Genomic DNA, 17,955 nt, shown 5'->3' with positions numbered 1-17,955 from the left:
TACTGCCTGGCTAGTGCAAATGCCAGGGGAAGGCCACAGTCCCTGTACACCATGCAGCTTCTGGGGAAAACACCTCTTAAATCAGTTCCTACCTGTTGTTCTGCAAATGGAAGTGACACCTGCTATCTTACCAGAATCTCATGGCCATAGGAAACCTTCAGCAGGACGGGGAGGCGATCAGTGCCAATGAAATCATGTCTAGCAGTGAAAGAGGAGAGAGACGAAAACATTAGAAACCAACCTTGTGCCCAGGGTGATAGAATCAGGGTCACACGGAGCATTAGAGACAATTCACTTCCCAGCTAAAGAGTCACTGTTGCATAAGATCCCCGGGGAGGCGGGGATGGGAGCTGGTGGTGGGAGAACGTTCGTGTTTGGGCTGGAATGAGTGATACAGTGCTGATTTTAGTCATACACCTATTTAGGAACCCAAGTTTCTAGGCCAACAAAATGCCAGTACTTCTCAAATATGGTCTGCTGTGAAAGGGGAGGTGTTCACTTTCCTTCATATCCTCTACAGGCACACAAGGGCTAGCAGCTCTAGCTGAGGACAAAAATATGACTATAACTGCATAATCAAAATCACAGGAAGTGCAGCATCTTGTTCATCTCCTCAACTGTCAGATCAAGGCAGACACGTGTCCCCAGCATGTCACACTAAATGCCTTTTGCACTGCAGTGTTAAAGGACATTAAAACATTCCCCTGGGGAAGACAAACTCTATGGAGTCCAGAAACTGGACATGCTCATGAACCTTTTACTTGCCTGTTCTCTGCTGAGTATGGGACATGTGAGGGGAAAGGATCTGGCATGGAAACACAGGGGACTGATGGCATGTGCTGTTCTGGTACACAGCACAAGGCTCTGAAGTACAGGTAGTTGTCCTCGTCACCTGTGTGAGAGCTGGACAGATTTCTCCTGTCCTGGAAGAAGTGTTCCTGACTTTGGGGAAACACTGAAGAGCTGGTTATCCTGAATTCTCATCTGGTGCAGCTCCCGAGGGCTAAACTCAATATCCTCTGCCCAAAGCTCCATGTCCATCTTCTGATCAGAAGGAAACAAGAAGGCCCTAGGGAACCAATCAGCTGATCAGCAATAAGGACATGAAACTTCCCCAGGCCCATGGTCAGCACATTCAGTCCAGCCGGGCTTAGCTGGGGGACACATCACATTTCATCAGGTCCCTGCAGCTCTCTGCTTGCTTCCCCACCCAGACTCACCAAACAGATCTCAGTTGCAGCTCCATAACACAGGCTGCACCCAAAAACCCCACCCTATTAATTTGCAAACATCTCACAGCCCTGTGAGTACTTCCAGACACCCAAACAGACCCCAAAAAGAAGGCTGAGCTCCAGTGAGCATTGCTTACCAGTCCACAGGTACCACACCCTTGTTCTCCAGCAGAAGCATCACAAGGGCAGGCTCTGAGCCTACAGGGGCAGACCCAAAGTTGAAATCCAGTAGAAGAGGAGTATACACTGGAGGGATCAAGCATGTGCTGGTCGCAACAGAGAAAGAAGAGATTAAATTGAAACAGGAGGAAGGGTCAGCAGGGCATGACAGGGGAAGGTGACTCTACACTGGCTCCTTTCCTTATAATTCTTATCTGACCTTACACTCTTGGCCCTTTGGGGAGAAGAGATGCTGGGCATAAGGCAGGCCTTCTGACTTTCTAGAAAAAAAAATCTTTCATATATGCCTAATGAGAGTGAGTTGCATAAGAGAGTCCTGCTTAGCTGAAGTCTCTCTTCAGCTCCCCAGTACAACAAAGTCACTGACATACTGGAGCAGGTCCAGTGGAGGGCCACCAAGATGGCTGAGAGATGGCGCACATTGGCCAGGCAGAATGGGGCTCTGAGCAACTTGGTCTAGTGGAAGGTGTCCCTGTCTATGGCAGGGGGGCTGGAACTAGATGATCTTTAAGGCCCCTTCCAACCCAAACCATTCTATGATTACTTACAAGGAGCAACTAAGAGACCTGAGTTTGTTCAGCCTCATGAAGCAAGGGCTAAGGGACAGCAACTGCACAAGATAATCTGATCAGATACCAGGAAAAAAGTTTTTACCATGGAAGTGGTTAAACAGGTGCTCAGACTGTCATTTCTTCATCCTCAGAGATGTTCAGCTTTGTACTGAACAAGGTCCTGGGAAACCTGACCTATACGTCCCTGCTTTGAGCACGGGTTTAGACCAGAGACTTTTAGAGGTCCATTGCAATTAAATTACTCTTTGTTTTGGTGGCTTCTTTCAAGGGTAGGTAAGCAGAGAAGTGGAGGTGAGCAAATGCCTGTAGCACCTCGGATAAGCTGCAACACATGCTAACGGCCACAGCATCTCTGTCTGGCTCATGCAAGAGACTCAAAAATCCTCTAAGCCATTTTCTCATCTCACCTGTGCCTTGTGGGAACTCTGTAGGTGAGCTCGCCGGGAGTCGGGTCTCGCTCCAAGTATTCATTCAGTGTGTCCAAGGAGAAGAGCTTCCAGAGGTGCAACTTGCTGATATTGTTGGCACTTCCTGCTGAACAGGCATCTGTGATGCACAAAGTTGGGTAGATGCCCGTTGCTACAATGCAGCAGAGGGGCTGCTGCTCCTCTTTTGCGCTTGCATGATCTGTAGCTTGGGAGAGAAAGAAACACCAAAAAGTAGTCATGCATCATTAAGGGGAAGATGCCTGGATCCTTTTGCCTGCAACAAGGGGCAATGAGACCCTACCAAGACCAGAGAAAGAGAGAAAGAAAGAAAGAGAGAAAGAGAGAAAGAGAGAAAGAAAGAGACTTGTACATAGTCTTTGGCAGCTTCTCAAAACCTCCAGACCACTGGCTTCTAGTTGTACCTTGCTGTGTATTTAGAGATCACCAAAAGACTATGAATGTGATCCTTTTCGACTGTATTTACACAATTTAGTTCTGCACTATGTGAAAAAACCCTTTTTTGATTTAAGCCTACAGTCTAGTCATTTTATGAAGTGTGCCTTGTTTTCACAATGAAAAATGATAAAGTTATTTTTGTCTTGTCTTCTCCCTACCATTCATGTGACATTGCTATTTTCCACTTTCCAAGCTGAAAAGTCTTTGTCTAGCTAGTCTCTTCCTTTATAAATGCTATTCCCCACCTCTGAACACCCCAAAACATCCATCTCACCTGTGGGGGTGCAAAGAGCATATTTGATTGACCAGGTGTAATGTAGCCGACGGGCTGGCCTTACTGTTATTCCAACAAAAGCTTTTGATCTTGCAGGGATTGTCCCTCTGGAGCGGTCCAACTCTAGAGCTGTAGGAGATAAGAGATGGTATAAGCTTGTGGCATCACTGGTCCCTCTTACACCACATGTATGTTCAGCACACAGATCTCTAAGCCTACCTGCACTCAAGCCACTGCCACCCCTTTTCTAATTGTTAGGATCAGCTTCAGGTGTGGAAGTTGGGATTCCCAGGCTACAACTATAGGCAGTTTATTGGGAGTACCCAGCCTGCCTTTGGCCAGCAAAGAAGAGGGAACTGCTCCATAGGAGATCCTCTAAAAAAGCAGCTAAGGGTTGCACTCCAACATTTCTTTTGGGAAGTTCCTTTATTTAACTTCCTTCTCTGCTGGGAAAATGCATCTTATTTCAAGGTCCAGATTGGTCTAACTTCAGTTGTCAGACTCTGGGTTATGCTTTTTCCAGCAAGATAGAAGAGTCACCTCCTACATAAAGGAGCAGACACCTTAAGGTTTGAGATAATCAATGCAAGCTAGCCAGCAAGCAGACCAACCTCTGAGTTCATGCTAGATTGATTTTGGAGAAAAGAGGGAAAAGCTAAGGCCCTATCCCATGCTAACTCCTTTACAGTACCTAGTGGATCACTGCAGACCTCCTCAGGGTCACAGGGCCCAGTGATGAGTTGTTCCACACTGAGGATGTAATTCAGAGAACAGATCCCATCATTTAGCAGTACAATGCTGCAGCTTTCCAGGTCACCAACCAGAACATTTCCAAGGTCCAGGTACCTCTTCTGCGCCTGGAATACAAACCCACCATGCTAAGGTCACTGTTACATGTCAAGCATAGTGTTTGAGTGTAGCCACCACTTATCTCCCCATATGCTGATCCCTTGGCATGTGCAGTGCAGTGCAAAGGGCTCCTGGCTTCATGTAGGACCTGGTATACCTTGGGAGATAGAATCATAGAATCATTAAGGTTGGGAAAGGTCTCTAACATCATCAAATCCAACCACAGACCTCACACTGTCAAGTCCACCACTAAACCAAGTCCCCAAGTGCCACATCTACACATCTTTTAAATACCTCCAGGAATGGTGACTTAACCACTTCCCTGGGCAGCCCATTCTAATGACTGACAACCCTTTTTGTGAATAAATTTTTCCCAATATCCAATCTAAACTTCTCCAGGTGCACTTTGAGGCCATTTGCTCTTGCCTTATTGCTTATTACTTGGGAGAAGAAACCAACACCCACCTTGCTACAACTTCCTTTCAGGTAGTTGGAGAGCAGTTAAGGGCCTGCAAGGGGCTCAGTCCTTCCTGTAAATGCTTTCTCCTACCATTATTTAGGATGCTTGCCAGGTAGGATGTAGTATATCTAGGGCTGTGAGGAGACTAGCTGGCCAGCTGCACTTGGGTCAAGGGCTGAGAGATGTTTGCTGGCCCCTTCATGACTGCATTGAGTCCCCCTCTCTTTTGGATAGTTGTGCACTCATACGATTTATAGTGACTAGGTACCTCTAACACATTATCACCTATCTGTCCAACGTGGTTGACACGGGGCAATGACTTACAAAGTATTATTTTATTTACCTCTGGTTGCTTAAGAAGCCTGACTGAAAATGAAGGTGGCTGCACTCATCTGCAGATAATAGGAGGAAAGCCAGGTGGATGTGTACTGGCTATACAACTTGAAAAGGTCCACTGCACTTAAAAATCAGACTAACGGCAGAACAAATGGAGGAGAGCAGACAGAACAGAGGAGAGAACCGTGATCCCCAAGGAGCCAAACAGCTTGCTTGGTTCAGTCTGAAACAGAGGATTTGAGAGCAATCCCAGAGGATTTGGGAAGGTCACATTTGAACTGGTAGGACATTTACAATATGCTGTTGCCATTAGGCCACTAGAATTAGTTCTATTTTCTACACTGAAAGCACTGTCTGGGAATTTTGCTGTGAATCTTTATTGATTGCCTCCAGCACAGATTGCACAAAAAGGGAAAGTCAAAGATCCCCATCCCACCCTAGTACCCCTCCTACTACCCAGTGGGCCCCAGTTCCTTACCCTGATGGTGCCCAGTGCCCCCTCTCCAACAACTCGTAAGGCATAACAGACACTTTCGGGAGACACAGGATCTGAGATTTTCCACCTCACGAACACCATAGCTTGTAGCAGATACTTGGTCTCCTCATCCGGAGTAAAAGTCCATGCCTGAGCCTGCAATCAGAAGAGAAGAGAGTGCTCACAGGAGCTCCAGACCAGAGACAAACCCAAACACCTCAACAGTTGCATTCAATGCAGTCCCTTCCTCCATTACAGCTAACCTAATTCTTTACAGACAACTCTGGAGACACTCTCCTTTCAATCATCCACCACCTCCATCTGTGTCAAAGACTCATATTGGGAATGCACATTCAGATATTCAAAGTCAGGCTGTGGCTGTATTGTAGAGAGCAAAGTACAACTTTGGTAGACCTTAAACTTACCATGGCTTCATAGGGCTGGAGGATCCCTGCAGTGGGGCTGACAGACAGGATCTTACTGTAAGATTGACGTATCTTCCATGTGAAAATCATGGGTAGCCTTGTGCAGTTTTTTATGGTGTACATTCGTGTAGAGGAGGTCCCTACATAGAGAGGCTTGAAGTATAGATTTCCATCACCTTCTAACTGCAAAAGAAGGGACTCCCCACAACTCTGGAGAGAAATCTCCTGTGGGATTAAGGGGAAAGGTAACAGACATTAGCTAGATGTTTCAGCTACCTCTGAAGGGACCTTGCAAAGATGTTGCTCCTTCCAAGAAATGAGAACAAACAGGATCTGAAGGAGAGGGGAAGTCCTTTAGGTTGTGCTGTGAAGTAGGGCCCTGAGCATAATATAGTGCATTCCAGCAGATGGAAATGCAAGGGAATAAGGGCTACAGGATGTCTGGCACCACAAGCACCTTCTTTATACAGTGCTGATCCCACAAGTAAGTGTTGAAAATATTCTTTCATTCCTATTTCCAAAGAGAAAAATCCAAACTAACCATTAGGAGATATAATAGGCATCATAGTGCAAGTCACTGTGAAAAGGGAAGACTACAAAGGAATAAAACTTTGCTCACCATCTTCCACTTCCCTTGCCCTACCTTGGTGTATCCAGGATAAGAGTTCAGCTGTAAAGGCAGGATATGCTGCTGTGAGACTGTGTTGACTGGGTGAGTGGAGAGAAAGAAAATCTGGTGGCCTCCTGGAATGATGTGTCCTGAGCTGGGCTTGACCAAAACAGAGGGGCAGGCAGTTTGGTTCACACTGAAAGTCATCAAAGAGGTGCTCATGTTCAACAGCAGCATGCTGCAGTAGGTATCAGTGTCAGGAACCACAGGAGGAAAAGTCTGGTGGAGACAAGCAAGAAGGGTTGTTTTTGCTGGATTTAGAAAACCAGTTTAAAGAAAAAGCTTTCATGATATTGAATTCCAGGTTCCAACAAGCACTACCCTGAGTCTACGTAACACTTCTTTACAAAGAAAAGAAACGAAACCACCCAAGGGTATAAAAAATATGGGCTTTTTCCTTCCCACAATGGCCCTCATCTTTTATATGCTCATGAGACCAGTGAAGCTACTTTCCTTTATGGGATGCTTTATGTTCATTTAGTAAGAAAGCTGCTTGCTCATTTCTGCATGGAGATCAACCTCCTGGATCAAGAATTCCAGCAGGCTGGAATTTGCTCCAATTCATACTTATCAGGCTGCATGTCCTGGATTAGCTGAGGAGATTTTCTAAGAGGTTCTCAAGACTATTCTTACTTCCTAGGATCAGATATCACTTTACCTCACATGAACAATACTTTATTGTGCTACAGAAACAGCAGGAAGTATGAAGAAAACTTCCATTCTACCTTGCAACCACTTCTCTTCCTTAAGTGTGGATTCTGTGTTTGCCTAAGTGCATGCAGAGTACTTGATGCTCCTGGGAGGGAACTAAACGCCCTTGTTAATACCTATGTTCACTTAAACAGAAAGGAATGAGATCCCAACAGCTTTCCTCTCAGAGCTAATGAGATGCTCAGTGCAACTTGACATGCTGGAGGTTGGGAAGCTAATGCAGGAAAAAGAGCATCCTACTTCTGTACCAAAGCAGGAATCTCCACACCATCAGAAACCACCAAAGTCACATCTGAGGATAATGCAATGGAAGAGAAAGTAAAGACTTCAGACTAAGTGTCTCTGCAAATACCCAAATGTCAATCAGTTACACACCTTGGGGACATCCAAGATGTACCGTGGAATGAAGTGTTCCCGTTCTGCTTCATACGTGTGTGCTCTCAGCTTCACAGTCAGGCACCATGACGGACAGATAGTGGCATCATTCTCAACATTGGTGTAGTGTCTCATCACCTGCAGACATGCAAGGGACAGCACAGAGTGTGTGCAGGAAGGGAGTGTGGCAAAGTGCCTTCAAGTGTATGTACCATTGCAAGCAGCTATTTGTTCAATGACATCCCTGGGGCTAAGGAATTTACTTTTTCAGGGAAGAAGGACTAACCAGTGCCAGATGAGGAACAAAAGACCAGTGAGTAACTTTCAAGCAGAAGGATATATCCAAGCTATTCTGTGATATTACAAGAGTTGCTTTAGGAAGAAACATCTATAGACACTCTAGTGCAGTTTGAGAGACTTGTAAATGTTAAGTTTCACCTACCAGGATATTTCTAGGTACTAAAACTCCCGTAACTGCAGACTTGTGTGGCATGAATCCTATGCCATTTGGAAGAAGAGGCTGCAGTAATATACAGTGCCCTCAGTAGCTTTACTTGTGGAGGGCCAGACAAAAAAAACAATTTACTGTCCATTACCCAGGCCATGATAACCATCCTTGTGTAGGCTCTCATCTACACTAACAGTGCAGTAATTCACAGTAATGCCTCCTTCAAGGAGGTGTACATTGCTTCATGTTCACTGGGGGTAAGAGCAAGTGTACCTGTCCACATGCATGGGCTGTCCTTGCTTCTCTCACTTCTTTGCCAAGACACAGGTGAAGGAGAAATTTTAACCCACTACTGTATCAAAGCAGGAGCCAAAGGAGTTAATAAAGATGCTAGTTTGTCAAATTCAAAATTAAGGGTTTCAATTGAATTTAAACTCCCTCAAAAGCCTTTATTCTGGAAACAATTGCTTACTAGGTCCTCTCTGGTCTAAGTAACTTCTACTAACCTTGTAGAAGGCAAAACCTTCTAGCTCTGCTGCATAGAGACTGTTGACCTGAGTGGGCTTGAAAAGGACACGGAAGGCTGAAGTCTTCAGAGGTGGGATGTCACAGATTTCAGGGTGCACTAGGAAAGCACTGCCATGGCTTGGAGTCCAGGCAACAATGATATTTCCTTTGGTGTGGTTGGTCACATAGAGAGGAAGAGGTTCTGCCCTGTGAGGTGGCACACAGCAACCAAAATCGTACTCCCTGGGGCTGACACTAACATGAGTGGGAAACGAGGCGAGATCACTTCTTACACCATCACAGAAATATTCAGTCATGGAGTTGGGTTCAAAGTATTCCTCGGGAGGCTTGTCTTGAGAGATCTACAGGATGGAAATATCTCAGTGTGAGCAGAAGTGTACCTGTGGGAGACACCAGACACTACAGTCCTGACTGCCTTCATGAGCAAGAGGGAAAGCAAGATACACTTCAGTAACAGTTTCCTGAACAGCTCAAAGTTTAGGATTCAGGGAGGCTCCTGTTTGTAAGCCAGTCCTCAATCTAAAACTACATGAACCAAAGACAAACTTGTGATTGAGTTAAATCCAGAAGGCAGTGGCTGAATTGGGGTAAAATCCAGCTGAAAAAGATAGTGTTGGTGTGTGCTGGGAACTAATGCAGAGATACTAAAGAAATCACTCTGGCACCTGCAAGTCCTTCTACATCTGTCTCCTGTGCAACAGAAACCCAGCATATGCAGTGAACAGCTGGGAATGTCTTAGATTCCAGTGAGGGCAGCTCATACCTCAGGGGGCAGCATGAGGGCTCCCTTTCCATCCATCTGCAACTTCCCATCCTTTAGCATCACACTCAAGATATCAGGGGGATAGAAGGTCAGTCCCCTCACCATGTTGGTTCGGTATGAGGAGAGGTGGCTTGCCTGAAGGGTGGTTGGCTTAGCTGTGCCTGAATGGCAGGTACCAAAAAAGTCCACATACATGGGCTCCTGGGAAAACACCAGCAAGAATAATAAGAAATAAACTGTCCTTCTGCGATTGCTTTGAAAGTTACACCATGCCAGTACCTCACTTCCAAAACCATGCCTGGGAAAGGCTTAGCATCTGCAGTGCTAGGCTGCCACTTACTTTATGTCTTTTTGTGACACAAGAACTTTCTTGAAACTGGAGTGAAAATTGAAGGCACTCAGTGCACAGTTGTGCAGCTAAATTTAACTCAGAGCCCTAAATGGACAGAAGCCACTGAAGATGCACCTCACCCCACCCATAGGCATTACTGACTGTCTGTCCACATCCTATTGCGGGTAGGAACCTGCACCATGGGGATTCCACTCAACAAGAGCCCAGGTCCTGCACTTGGGTCACAACAACCCCAGGCAGAACTACAGGCTTGGGACAGAGTGCTTGGAAAGCTGCTCATCAGAAAAGGACCTGCGGGTGATGGTTGACAGTTGGCTGATCATGAGCCAGCAGTGTGCCCAGGTGGCCAGGAAGGCCAATGGCATCCTGGCTTGTATCAGAAATAGCATGGCCAGCAAGACTAGGGAAATGATCATCCCCCTGTACTTGGCACTTGTGAGACTATGCCTTGAATACTGTGATCAGTTTTGGGCCCCTCAATACAAGAAAAACATTGAGGATCTGGAGTGTGTCCAGAGAAGGGCAGTGAAGCTGGTGAAGGGTTTGGAGCACAAGTCTTATGAGGAGTGACTGAGGGAGCTGGGGGTGTTTAGCCTGGAGAAAAGAAGGCTCACTACAGCTACCTGAAAGGAGGTTGTAGCCAGGTGGGAGTTTGTCTCTTCTCCCAAGTTAAGAAGTAATAGGACAAGAGGAGATGAACTTAAGTTATGCTAGGGGAGGTTTAGATTGGATATTGGGAAAAATTTCTTCACTAAAATGGTTGTCGAGCACTGTGAGGCTGTCCAGGGAAGTAGTTGAGTCAACATCCCTGGAGGTATTTAAAAGACATGTAGATGTGGCACCTGTGGATATGGTTAGTGATGAACTTGGCAGTGCTGGGTTAATGGTTGGATTCAATTATCTTAGAGGTCTTTTCCAATCTTAATGATTCCACGATAGGTATCAATGAAAATGCAGGGGGAAGACATTTTCAGGGGCTACTAAGTGAGAGAGGCCAGCCCTGTTGGATTACAGTGGAAGATCCTTCTAAAGTATCACAGCAATGAAACCACCCTTTGCCTCCCATACCTGATGGTGGACAAGGCACACGACTCTACGGTGATAGGTCATCGGGTAAGTAGGTCGAAAGGTCACCTTCAGCGTTAGTGTTGCTGTGCCCTCCAAGACTCCACAAGGGCGATCCACGGAGAAGACGCTTCCTTTGCAATCAATATCAAACTGGTAATAGGCTGGGACATCTGACATGTTGCTGATTTTCAGTGTCTGCATCAAACTTTCTCCAAGATTGATCCATTCAAAGTCCACAGAATATTGGTCCAGGGACACCAAAGGACCTAGCACAACATGCAAGACAGGTCCTGGACTTGTCACAGCTGTTTCTGTCAACATGTCACAAGCCACTGCTGCACCTAACTGATCTTCCCAAACCAGATCACCTCAACAGCCAACACACCAACCCTAGCAAACAGCTGGACATTCACTTAAAACAGTCAAACATCTGTCTCAAGAAAGTGTAAACCCCAGAGAGTGCACCAGCGACAGCCAGGATCCCAGCAGAAGGTAAGCCTGTGACTGTGGGCTATGACAGTGCCTAGTCCTTCCCCAAGCATTAACCCTCTCCCTGCAGTGGCAAGAAGATGGCAGGGAGAAATAGGGAAGTCTTTCACTCTGGTACCTTTACATGAGCCAACCACCTTCAGAACAGTCTCCAGGAGGCATCCAGCAGATGTGATAGTGAAATAGGTAGTACTGTGCTCTCCTACTACTTGAGGCTGAAACTGTATGCGCAAGACCAGCTTCCCTTTGGCAGGAACAACGCCATGGGACACATTACAGGAGAAAACATAATCACAAAGCAGAGAATCTTTTGCTCGCTTTATCCTACATGGTGCGTCAACCTGCAAGTAGAAGAGAGATAGGTTAACAAAGGGGCCAACATGAGCCAGGATGGCTCTGAACTCAGGGCATTAATCAAGTAAGAACTGCAGTTTTCAGCAGAGCTGAACACCAACAAGAACACCAAGGACAGCACAGAAATCCTGTGCAGCAAACTTCTGCCCCGATGGAGAACTGGTGTCAGCAAACTCCCACAGTACTCTCAGAAGTCAGTGGGCTACAGCAAAACTCTGATCTCTGGGGTTGGAGTACCCCTCCTGGTAGGGAGAAGGATGACTCAAGGTGTCCTCAGGGGCTAAAGTAGCCTAAGTGACTGCTGTGACCATGGGAACAGGAAGGCAAACAACTTATTTCCCTCCATCCACAGTTCCACCCTGTCTAGGGATCTTCTTTTCACAAAAAAAAAAAAAAAAAAAAAAAAAGCCAGTGCTCTGACACTTTCCTCAAGCCCCTTAAAAGAAGGTCCTGATCCTTGCCTGGTGATGCTGAGCATCACTGCAGTGCGAATAATAACAGTACAACAAACAAGTGTGTCTTTGCCACTCCCGAGTTGCAGAGCCTGGGGAGGGAGCACTGCTGTCATCCATGTCAGCAGTCTGTGAGTACATCCATCATTTAAGGGGCTGGGATGGGCTGAGCTGGCACAGGTAACAAGATGCTCAAGTGCAGCCCTTCTGACTTTTAGAACAATTCACTGGGCTACAGTCCACTGAAGGCAGCAGAAGATCCATCACCTGGCTGGGACATATGCACACCAATTTGAGACTGCCACACAGGACTGATGGGCTTGTCCAGAGTGAGCAGAAGACCTGCAGGATGCAAAGGACAGTGTTGGCTGCCTGATCTGGACCAAGCACAGTGAGAAGCAGGTGGGAGCTGCAATACCATGCTGCAAATGGCTATGTTTTTAGCACTGTAGCTGGAAGGCAAGGGTGAATAGCCTGGTTGGTAGGGGAAGGCTCATCACCTCTGTTTCATTCACATTCAAACTTAGGTTATTTTCACAGCATTGAGGGAGATACACAAGACCACATGTGCCACGGAAATGTGTCAGCATGCCAGCTTCTCACAAGAAGTCAATCTCCCTCTCCACATACCACAGACAGGTTGAAGATTTCTACACACTTTTCCACAGTTGTCCCCACTGGCACTGATCCAAAGCACAGGACATCCTGAAACTTTCCAGCCTGTACACCTTCATACTCCTTCCCTGTCACGTGCACACAGAGATAGGGGTACTTGGCTGTTAAAGAGAATAGTATACTGGATTAGGAAAGAGGGATGGAATCTCCGTCCTTTGATATTCAACACTCAACTGGACAAGCCTCTGAAGAACCTCAGATTACTCTGAAGTTGGATCTACCTTCAAAGTTGGCCCTGGTTTGCACCAAATAAGCTCCCTTCCAATCCTAATTTACTTAACTCAGAATCACATCTTTTTTTTGTCAGTGGCCACACAAGGCACTTCAGCCAAGGACTTGCTAATGAAACCATTGCTTATTTTATCTTGCATCCAGAAAGCTTTAGAAATTTCCCTTTGCCTCTCTGTCTAGCAGGGACAGACAAGACACTGAGTGCAGACAAAGCCAGGAGTTCGTGGAGGTTTTTTCCAGTGAAATCCTCTTATTTCTTCCCCTTTGTCAACTTAAGCAGGCCTCAGAAATGCTGTTTTGGCCAAAGCATGCCACAAGCCATATTGGACACTCCGTCCCTTCAGATAACACTTCCAAATTGGCAAAAGTACATTAGAGAATTTCACAGGCCACTTTCAAACCATGGGCCTCACTTGCTCATCAATGGGTTGAGCCAGAAGTGGCACAGCCTTAGAGTGCAGGCCCTCCCTGTATCTCTGTGGAATGCTATTCCACAATTAGGGGTGATACATATTTCTTCGAGTGTTAAATGCAAGAAAGACTCACCTATGGCTTTTAGCTGGATTATCCTCTTTTGTTTCTCTTGATCTCCAAACCAGCATGTGGCTGCTCCATCATGAACCCCAGCCACTTTGGGTTGGAAGACCACCTTGACCATGCACTCAGCACCTGGTTTCAGCATGCCATGGTCAGGAATCATGCAGAAAGGACTTGGTGTCTTCCAGGCAAATGTGGTTAAGAGATCACTAGGAAATGGAGATACATTTTAAGCAGACGAATGGATCGTTTGCTGCCTGTGCAATCATGCATAGAATGAGCCTTTCCCAATGGGTTATTCAATTAGGATGTGAAGCAATCAATGCTGAATGGCAGAATCTCTAATGCATCTGGACAAATATGTAATGCTGAGAAGAACTTTGTCTCTAGTCTCTGCAAATCTTCTATTCACACTTTAATGAATCTTAGCTATTATGTCTAAGAACTTTACTAATGGCTGTGAAATTTTTCAGCTTCATCATGTGCTCTGGAATTAGTATTCACTTTTCCTGTATCTAAATTTGCTGCTACTTAATTCCAAATGAACATTTGTTCCTCTGTTATACACCCAGGTGGGAAGAAAGGATTGAGCTATTCCCCTAATACCTCATTCAGCTCTCCAGAACTCACTTTGCTTGTTTGACTTCTGCAAAGAACATGATATGCCATCAGTTTTTTCTATTTTATTGATTCCAAGCTGTGTGTTAGTTATCATTCACATCCTCCAACACCCTGGACCTCTCAGTTGGTACAAATTATTTCTCTAAGTGGAGAATGAATCACTTGAAATGGCTGTACACCCCTCCTTGCCTGGGAACTTCACTACATTCCTTTCTACAGTACTGCTTCATTTACTGTCCTTCCCTTACTAAGACTCCTTGATAACTGGGAGTATCTTTGCTCCTAAATTACTAAAATGTTTCCAGCTGGTTGCTCATCTCTCCCTGCTCATGCTGGGAAGGCTGCCTTTAATTAACTGGAAGCCCAGGCCTCTCCTTTGAATGTGGGATGTTCTCAGTGGGACACTGTGCTGGTCCCCACCTAGCTCCTGGGCACAAATGGTTCTCGGCATATGATGGAAACAGATGGATATGAGATGCCCAGATGAGCCCACAGTGACCTGTACTACCATTCTGCTGCTTTTTCTGCCAGGACCTCAGAGGAAGCAGAGTTTTGCTGCCTGTTAAGGCAGCTAGCAGATCTAACAACAACTGGAACGAACTGCATTTAATGGAGAGTCCAAGAGTGTAGCAAAAGACCTGGCAAAACAGAAGGAGTGTCTGCTCAGTCACATCTCACTCACCCAACATTGCGCACAGGGAATGTCGTCTCCGTGACACTGTGGACAGCACAGACAGGCAACTGGAGAGCAGCCGGGAAGGACAGACGGAGGCGTGGAAGCACAGCACGCAGGGTAACAGAGAACTCACCCTCAGCTTTCACAAAGCAGATGCTGTCTTCATACTCCCTCTGCACAGAAAAGCAAGAGGAGACAGCAGTTAGAAGGACTCCACCTTGCAGGTACTGCAGCTCCACCCATGAATACCCATCACCTTCACCTCTGCAGGTGTTAGGGAAAAAATGTCAGCAACAGAGACACCAGCAGAAGCCTCTGTGCAGGACAGAGCATATGAATCATTTGGAAAAGACAGGCAGTGTGGAAGGTACTCAGGCATACTCCTAACTCTGTCAGAGAACACACAAACACTCAGGGAGAGCAGTTGAAGGCCACATTTGTTTCACCTGATTTGTTTCAACGCAGATGGACTTCTATCAGTATTTTCAAGATCCCATTTCAGCTGAACTGAAACATGTACAACCTTTCTTTGAGCTCCACAAGCACAGAAATGTTAGCCTTTGATTAAATGCTTTGTCAGCTGGAAACCCAAGCAGATAATGCACTGATGCAGTGTTGACAGCACTGTGTACAAATAGCCCCAAGACATCTGCTAAGCAGCTAAGATAGAAGGAATAGTACGATACGTGTTTTCCATGCTTCCCATTTGTCACCCCTCCTGAGTACCACCTATCCAGGTAAGGAGCGACCTTGGGCACTGCAGCACACGCAGTCCTTGCTCACTCTAAGAAAGGCAGCCTCCTGCTTTAGCGACTGATGTGCTGCAGACAAACTATCCACTGAAAATGGAACAAGGCCAGCAGCTTATTTCATAAAGGGGACACTGAACAGTCATCAAAAAATCATGATACTGAGAGCAGGGTACTGGGAATCTGTCCAATAACAATGCTCTATGGCTACGACAGAGATCCACATCAAAGACATACAGCTGTTGACAAGAGCCAGAGATCAACACTCAGAGACAAGACAGATACTACAAACAAGTTGAAAAGCAAGAAAAGAGACTGGGTAAAAAGAATCATTGCTGTTAAAAATAAAGCATAAAGAAACCCACCCCCATCCAGAAAAAGGGAGGCCTTTGACATGTCCCTTATGGAAAACCAGTAGCCCTTTATTGTAGGGGCTTTGGGTCTCCTGTAGTAAAGCAAAGAGTCCCTCAGCTCAAGGTTCTGTACTAAAACCATACAGCCGAGGTTCCCTGGTATCAAACCAGGTGTGGTCAGTTCAAGCACTTCATCTTATTGATCTCATGGCCAGAAGTAGAACGTGAAAAACTGGGAATACTTTTTGTGAGGATCCCTCTCATAACCACGGGCAAACTCTGTAGATAAATCAAGATTAGGGCTCCCTCCGGTGATGAAGATGTGCAGAGAGCAGGAAGGTCACTCTGGCCACTCTTCCTATGTTAGAATGTTCCCCAAGGACTGATTCATTCAAGTGAAAAATCAGAAAGTACACGAGAGGCAGAGGCCCACTGCTCACTCGGAAGGCAGCCTGAGCACTGGGAGCAGTTATGACATTAGTGCTTTACCTTTTCACTGGGCCGGAAAACGATGGGCAGAGTTATGGACATTCCAGGGCTGAGAGTAATCGGCTGCGGAAAAACAGTGAAGAAGAATGGCGTGGGAGGACACCTAGATAACAACATCAAAACAAGAGATTTTGTCTGAGGGCGTACAGCTGTTCTTCAGTTAGACAGCAGAAAAGAGAACAAATAAACAAAACCTCCAGACCCCACAGTTTAGAAGCACTTTACACACCTGACCCCAAGGGTACCTTGGTAGCACAGCAGCAGAAAGAGGGACAGAACCCAGGTGTCCTGAAAACCCATTCCCAGCTCTAAGTACCTACCCTATCCTTGAACAGTATTTTACGTTTTCAGTCCATGCAGTATGAGCAAAACACATTGGGCAGACACATTTGAGTTTCAGAAAAGAGAGGGTCATAGGGAGTGCTGGAGTGGCTCAATATCCAGTGGGACTCCCGGGAGCAATGGTTTTAGGACACACTAGTGACTGGCTGGCATACATCCACAATTAAAATCTCACTAGACTGGAAACGCCTCACAGACAGAAGTATCAGCAAAACAGAATTCAAAAAAAGGCACTTCATTTAACACACTTCTGCCAGGAACAAGGGCTCTGTTTCTGAATTAGGAGGTTTCTGTCCTGCTACATAAGTGTGCACACACTGTCTCCAGCACAGCACTCAAGGGGAGAGGGGGAAGGTGAGTCTGAGAAAAACTGCTGATGTAACTGATACAGCAGGAGGGATGAAGATGCAGTGAGAGCATGAGGAGTACAAAGGACAAACAAACTTCCCACGCACCTGTAGCTCAGCTTCTGGGTTTTCTCATGAACATTTTTCAAGGTCAGGTGTCTGATCATCTCTTGTCCAAGTTCCCAGCCATGCCAAATGAGTGTTTCAGCCACCTCAATGCCCCAGAATATGCATTTCTTCTTCTTTGCCTGTCTTGCAGACACCTTAGGGAATAGTAATTGGGAAGGGAGGAGAAATCACTCAAACAGCTGTTTCTCTATGCTAAAGGTTTCTGACTGGATAAGGACGAAAGGAGCCACCCTGCGGCAAAACTCCAGGAGTCACCAAAAGACCTGGTTCAGGAGTCCAGAGGGGACACCTCCTGGCCACAGCCCAAACAGCAGATACTAAACGGGGTGATGAACGAGGGAAGCAAAGGCTAAACGTTTTTCTGCTTCTCTCCTCTCCCTGCCTGCCTGACAATCCACCCACGACAATAAGCACCCTTTGGTCCTCCGTTCACCTTCCTGTCATAGCTACAGAACTTCTTCAGAAAAGAGTCAGAGTTCTGGGGCTTGCCATGCCGCTGAGCAAGCATCTGAGAAACAAGAGGAAAAAGTCCTCACATATGCTGCTTCTGCACCCAGAGAGCCTTTTTTGCCAAGAGCTGGGCGCTCCCAGAGACCCAATGCCCCCTCCTCTGGCTCAGGGTGTCACTGAGCCTCTTCCCTGTAGGGGCTGCTGCAACGTGCCCCTTTGTGTCCCCATTTTGTCAGGTGAGTGCAGCCTTCTCCACAAACCACGTCGTCCCCATGACCTAGTGGTCATGACTCACAGCTTAGCCCCTGCGGCAGGGCTCTCCTCGGGGAGAGGAGGGGAGGGGAGAGGAGGGGAGGGGAGGGAAGGGGAGGGGAGAGCAGAGCAGAGCCGAGCCGAGGCGAGCCGAGCCGAACCCAGCCCAGCCCAGCCCAGCCCAGCCCAGCCCAGCCCAGCCCAGCC

General features: G+C 46.6%; 1 protein-coding gene across 6 annotated transcripts in view; it reads right to left on the bottom strand.

Annotated features, from left to right (window-relative positions):
• Positions 1 to 17,955, bottom strand: part of CFAP65 (cilia and flagella associated protein 65) — a 31,567-nt gene that overhangs the window by 13,202 nt on the left and 410 nt on the right. For 4 of the 6 annotated variants that reach the window (XR_003526650.1, XM_027637370.1, XM_027637369.1 and 1 more), the window contains exons 2-20: positions 17,026 to 17,180; positions 16,229 to 16,331; positions 14,644 to 14,810; positions 13,350 to 13,549; positions 12,528 to 12,673; positions 11,210 to 11,432; positions 10,603 to 10,868; positions 9,183 to 9,383; positions 8,398 to 8,760; positions 7,444 to 7,581; positions 6,331 to 6,576; positions 5,688 to 5,912; positions 5,266 to 5,418; positions 3,834 to 3,999; positions 3,143 to 3,271; positions 2,392 to 2,617; positions 1,370 to 1,498; positions 893 to 1,069; positions 132 to 198 (exon numbers count right to left, since the gene is read on the bottom strand). Coding sequence is in view for 5 of the 6 variants with exons in the window: in XM_027637370.1 (XP_027493171.1) it covers positions 132 to 198; positions 893 to 1,069; positions 1,370 to 1,498; positions 2,392 to 2,617; positions 3,143 to 3,271; positions 3,834 to 3,999; positions 5,266 to 5,418; positions 5,688 to 5,912; positions 6,331 to 6,576; positions 7,444 to 7,581; positions 8,398 to 8,760; positions 9,183 to 9,383; positions 10,603 to 10,868; positions 11,210 to 11,432; positions 12,528 to 12,673; positions 13,350 to 13,549; positions 14,644 to 14,810; positions 16,229 to 16,331; positions 17,026 to 17,180 (3,480 nt within the window). In the remaining variant the exon portion in view is untranslated. Of the gene's footprint in view, positions 1 to 131; positions 199 to 892; positions 1,070 to 1,369; positions 1,499 to 2,391; positions 2,618 to 3,142; positions 3,272 to 3,833; positions 4,000 to 5,265; positions 5,419 to 5,687; positions 5,913 to 6,330; positions 6,577 to 7,443; positions 7,582 to 8,397; positions 8,761 to 9,182; positions 9,384 to 10,602; positions 10,869 to 11,209; positions 11,433 to 12,527; positions 12,674 to 13,349; positions 13,550 to 14,599; positions 14,811 to 16,228; positions 16,332 to 17,025; positions 17,181 to 17,955 lie in introns of those variants that run through there. The other 2 variants (XM_027637371.1, XM_027637374.1) reach the window with 2 other exon arrangements.

Source organism: Corapipo altera, unplaced genomic scaffold (genome assembly GCF_003945725.1).
Source record: "Corapipo altera isolate COAL_440 unplaced genomic scaffold, ASM394572v1 45, whole genome shotgun sequence".
Lineage (NCBI taxonomy): Eukaryota > Metazoa > Chordata > Aves > Passeriformes > Pipridae > Corapipo > Corapipo altera.
This window is presented reverse-complemented; position numbering and strand designations above follow the sequence as displayed.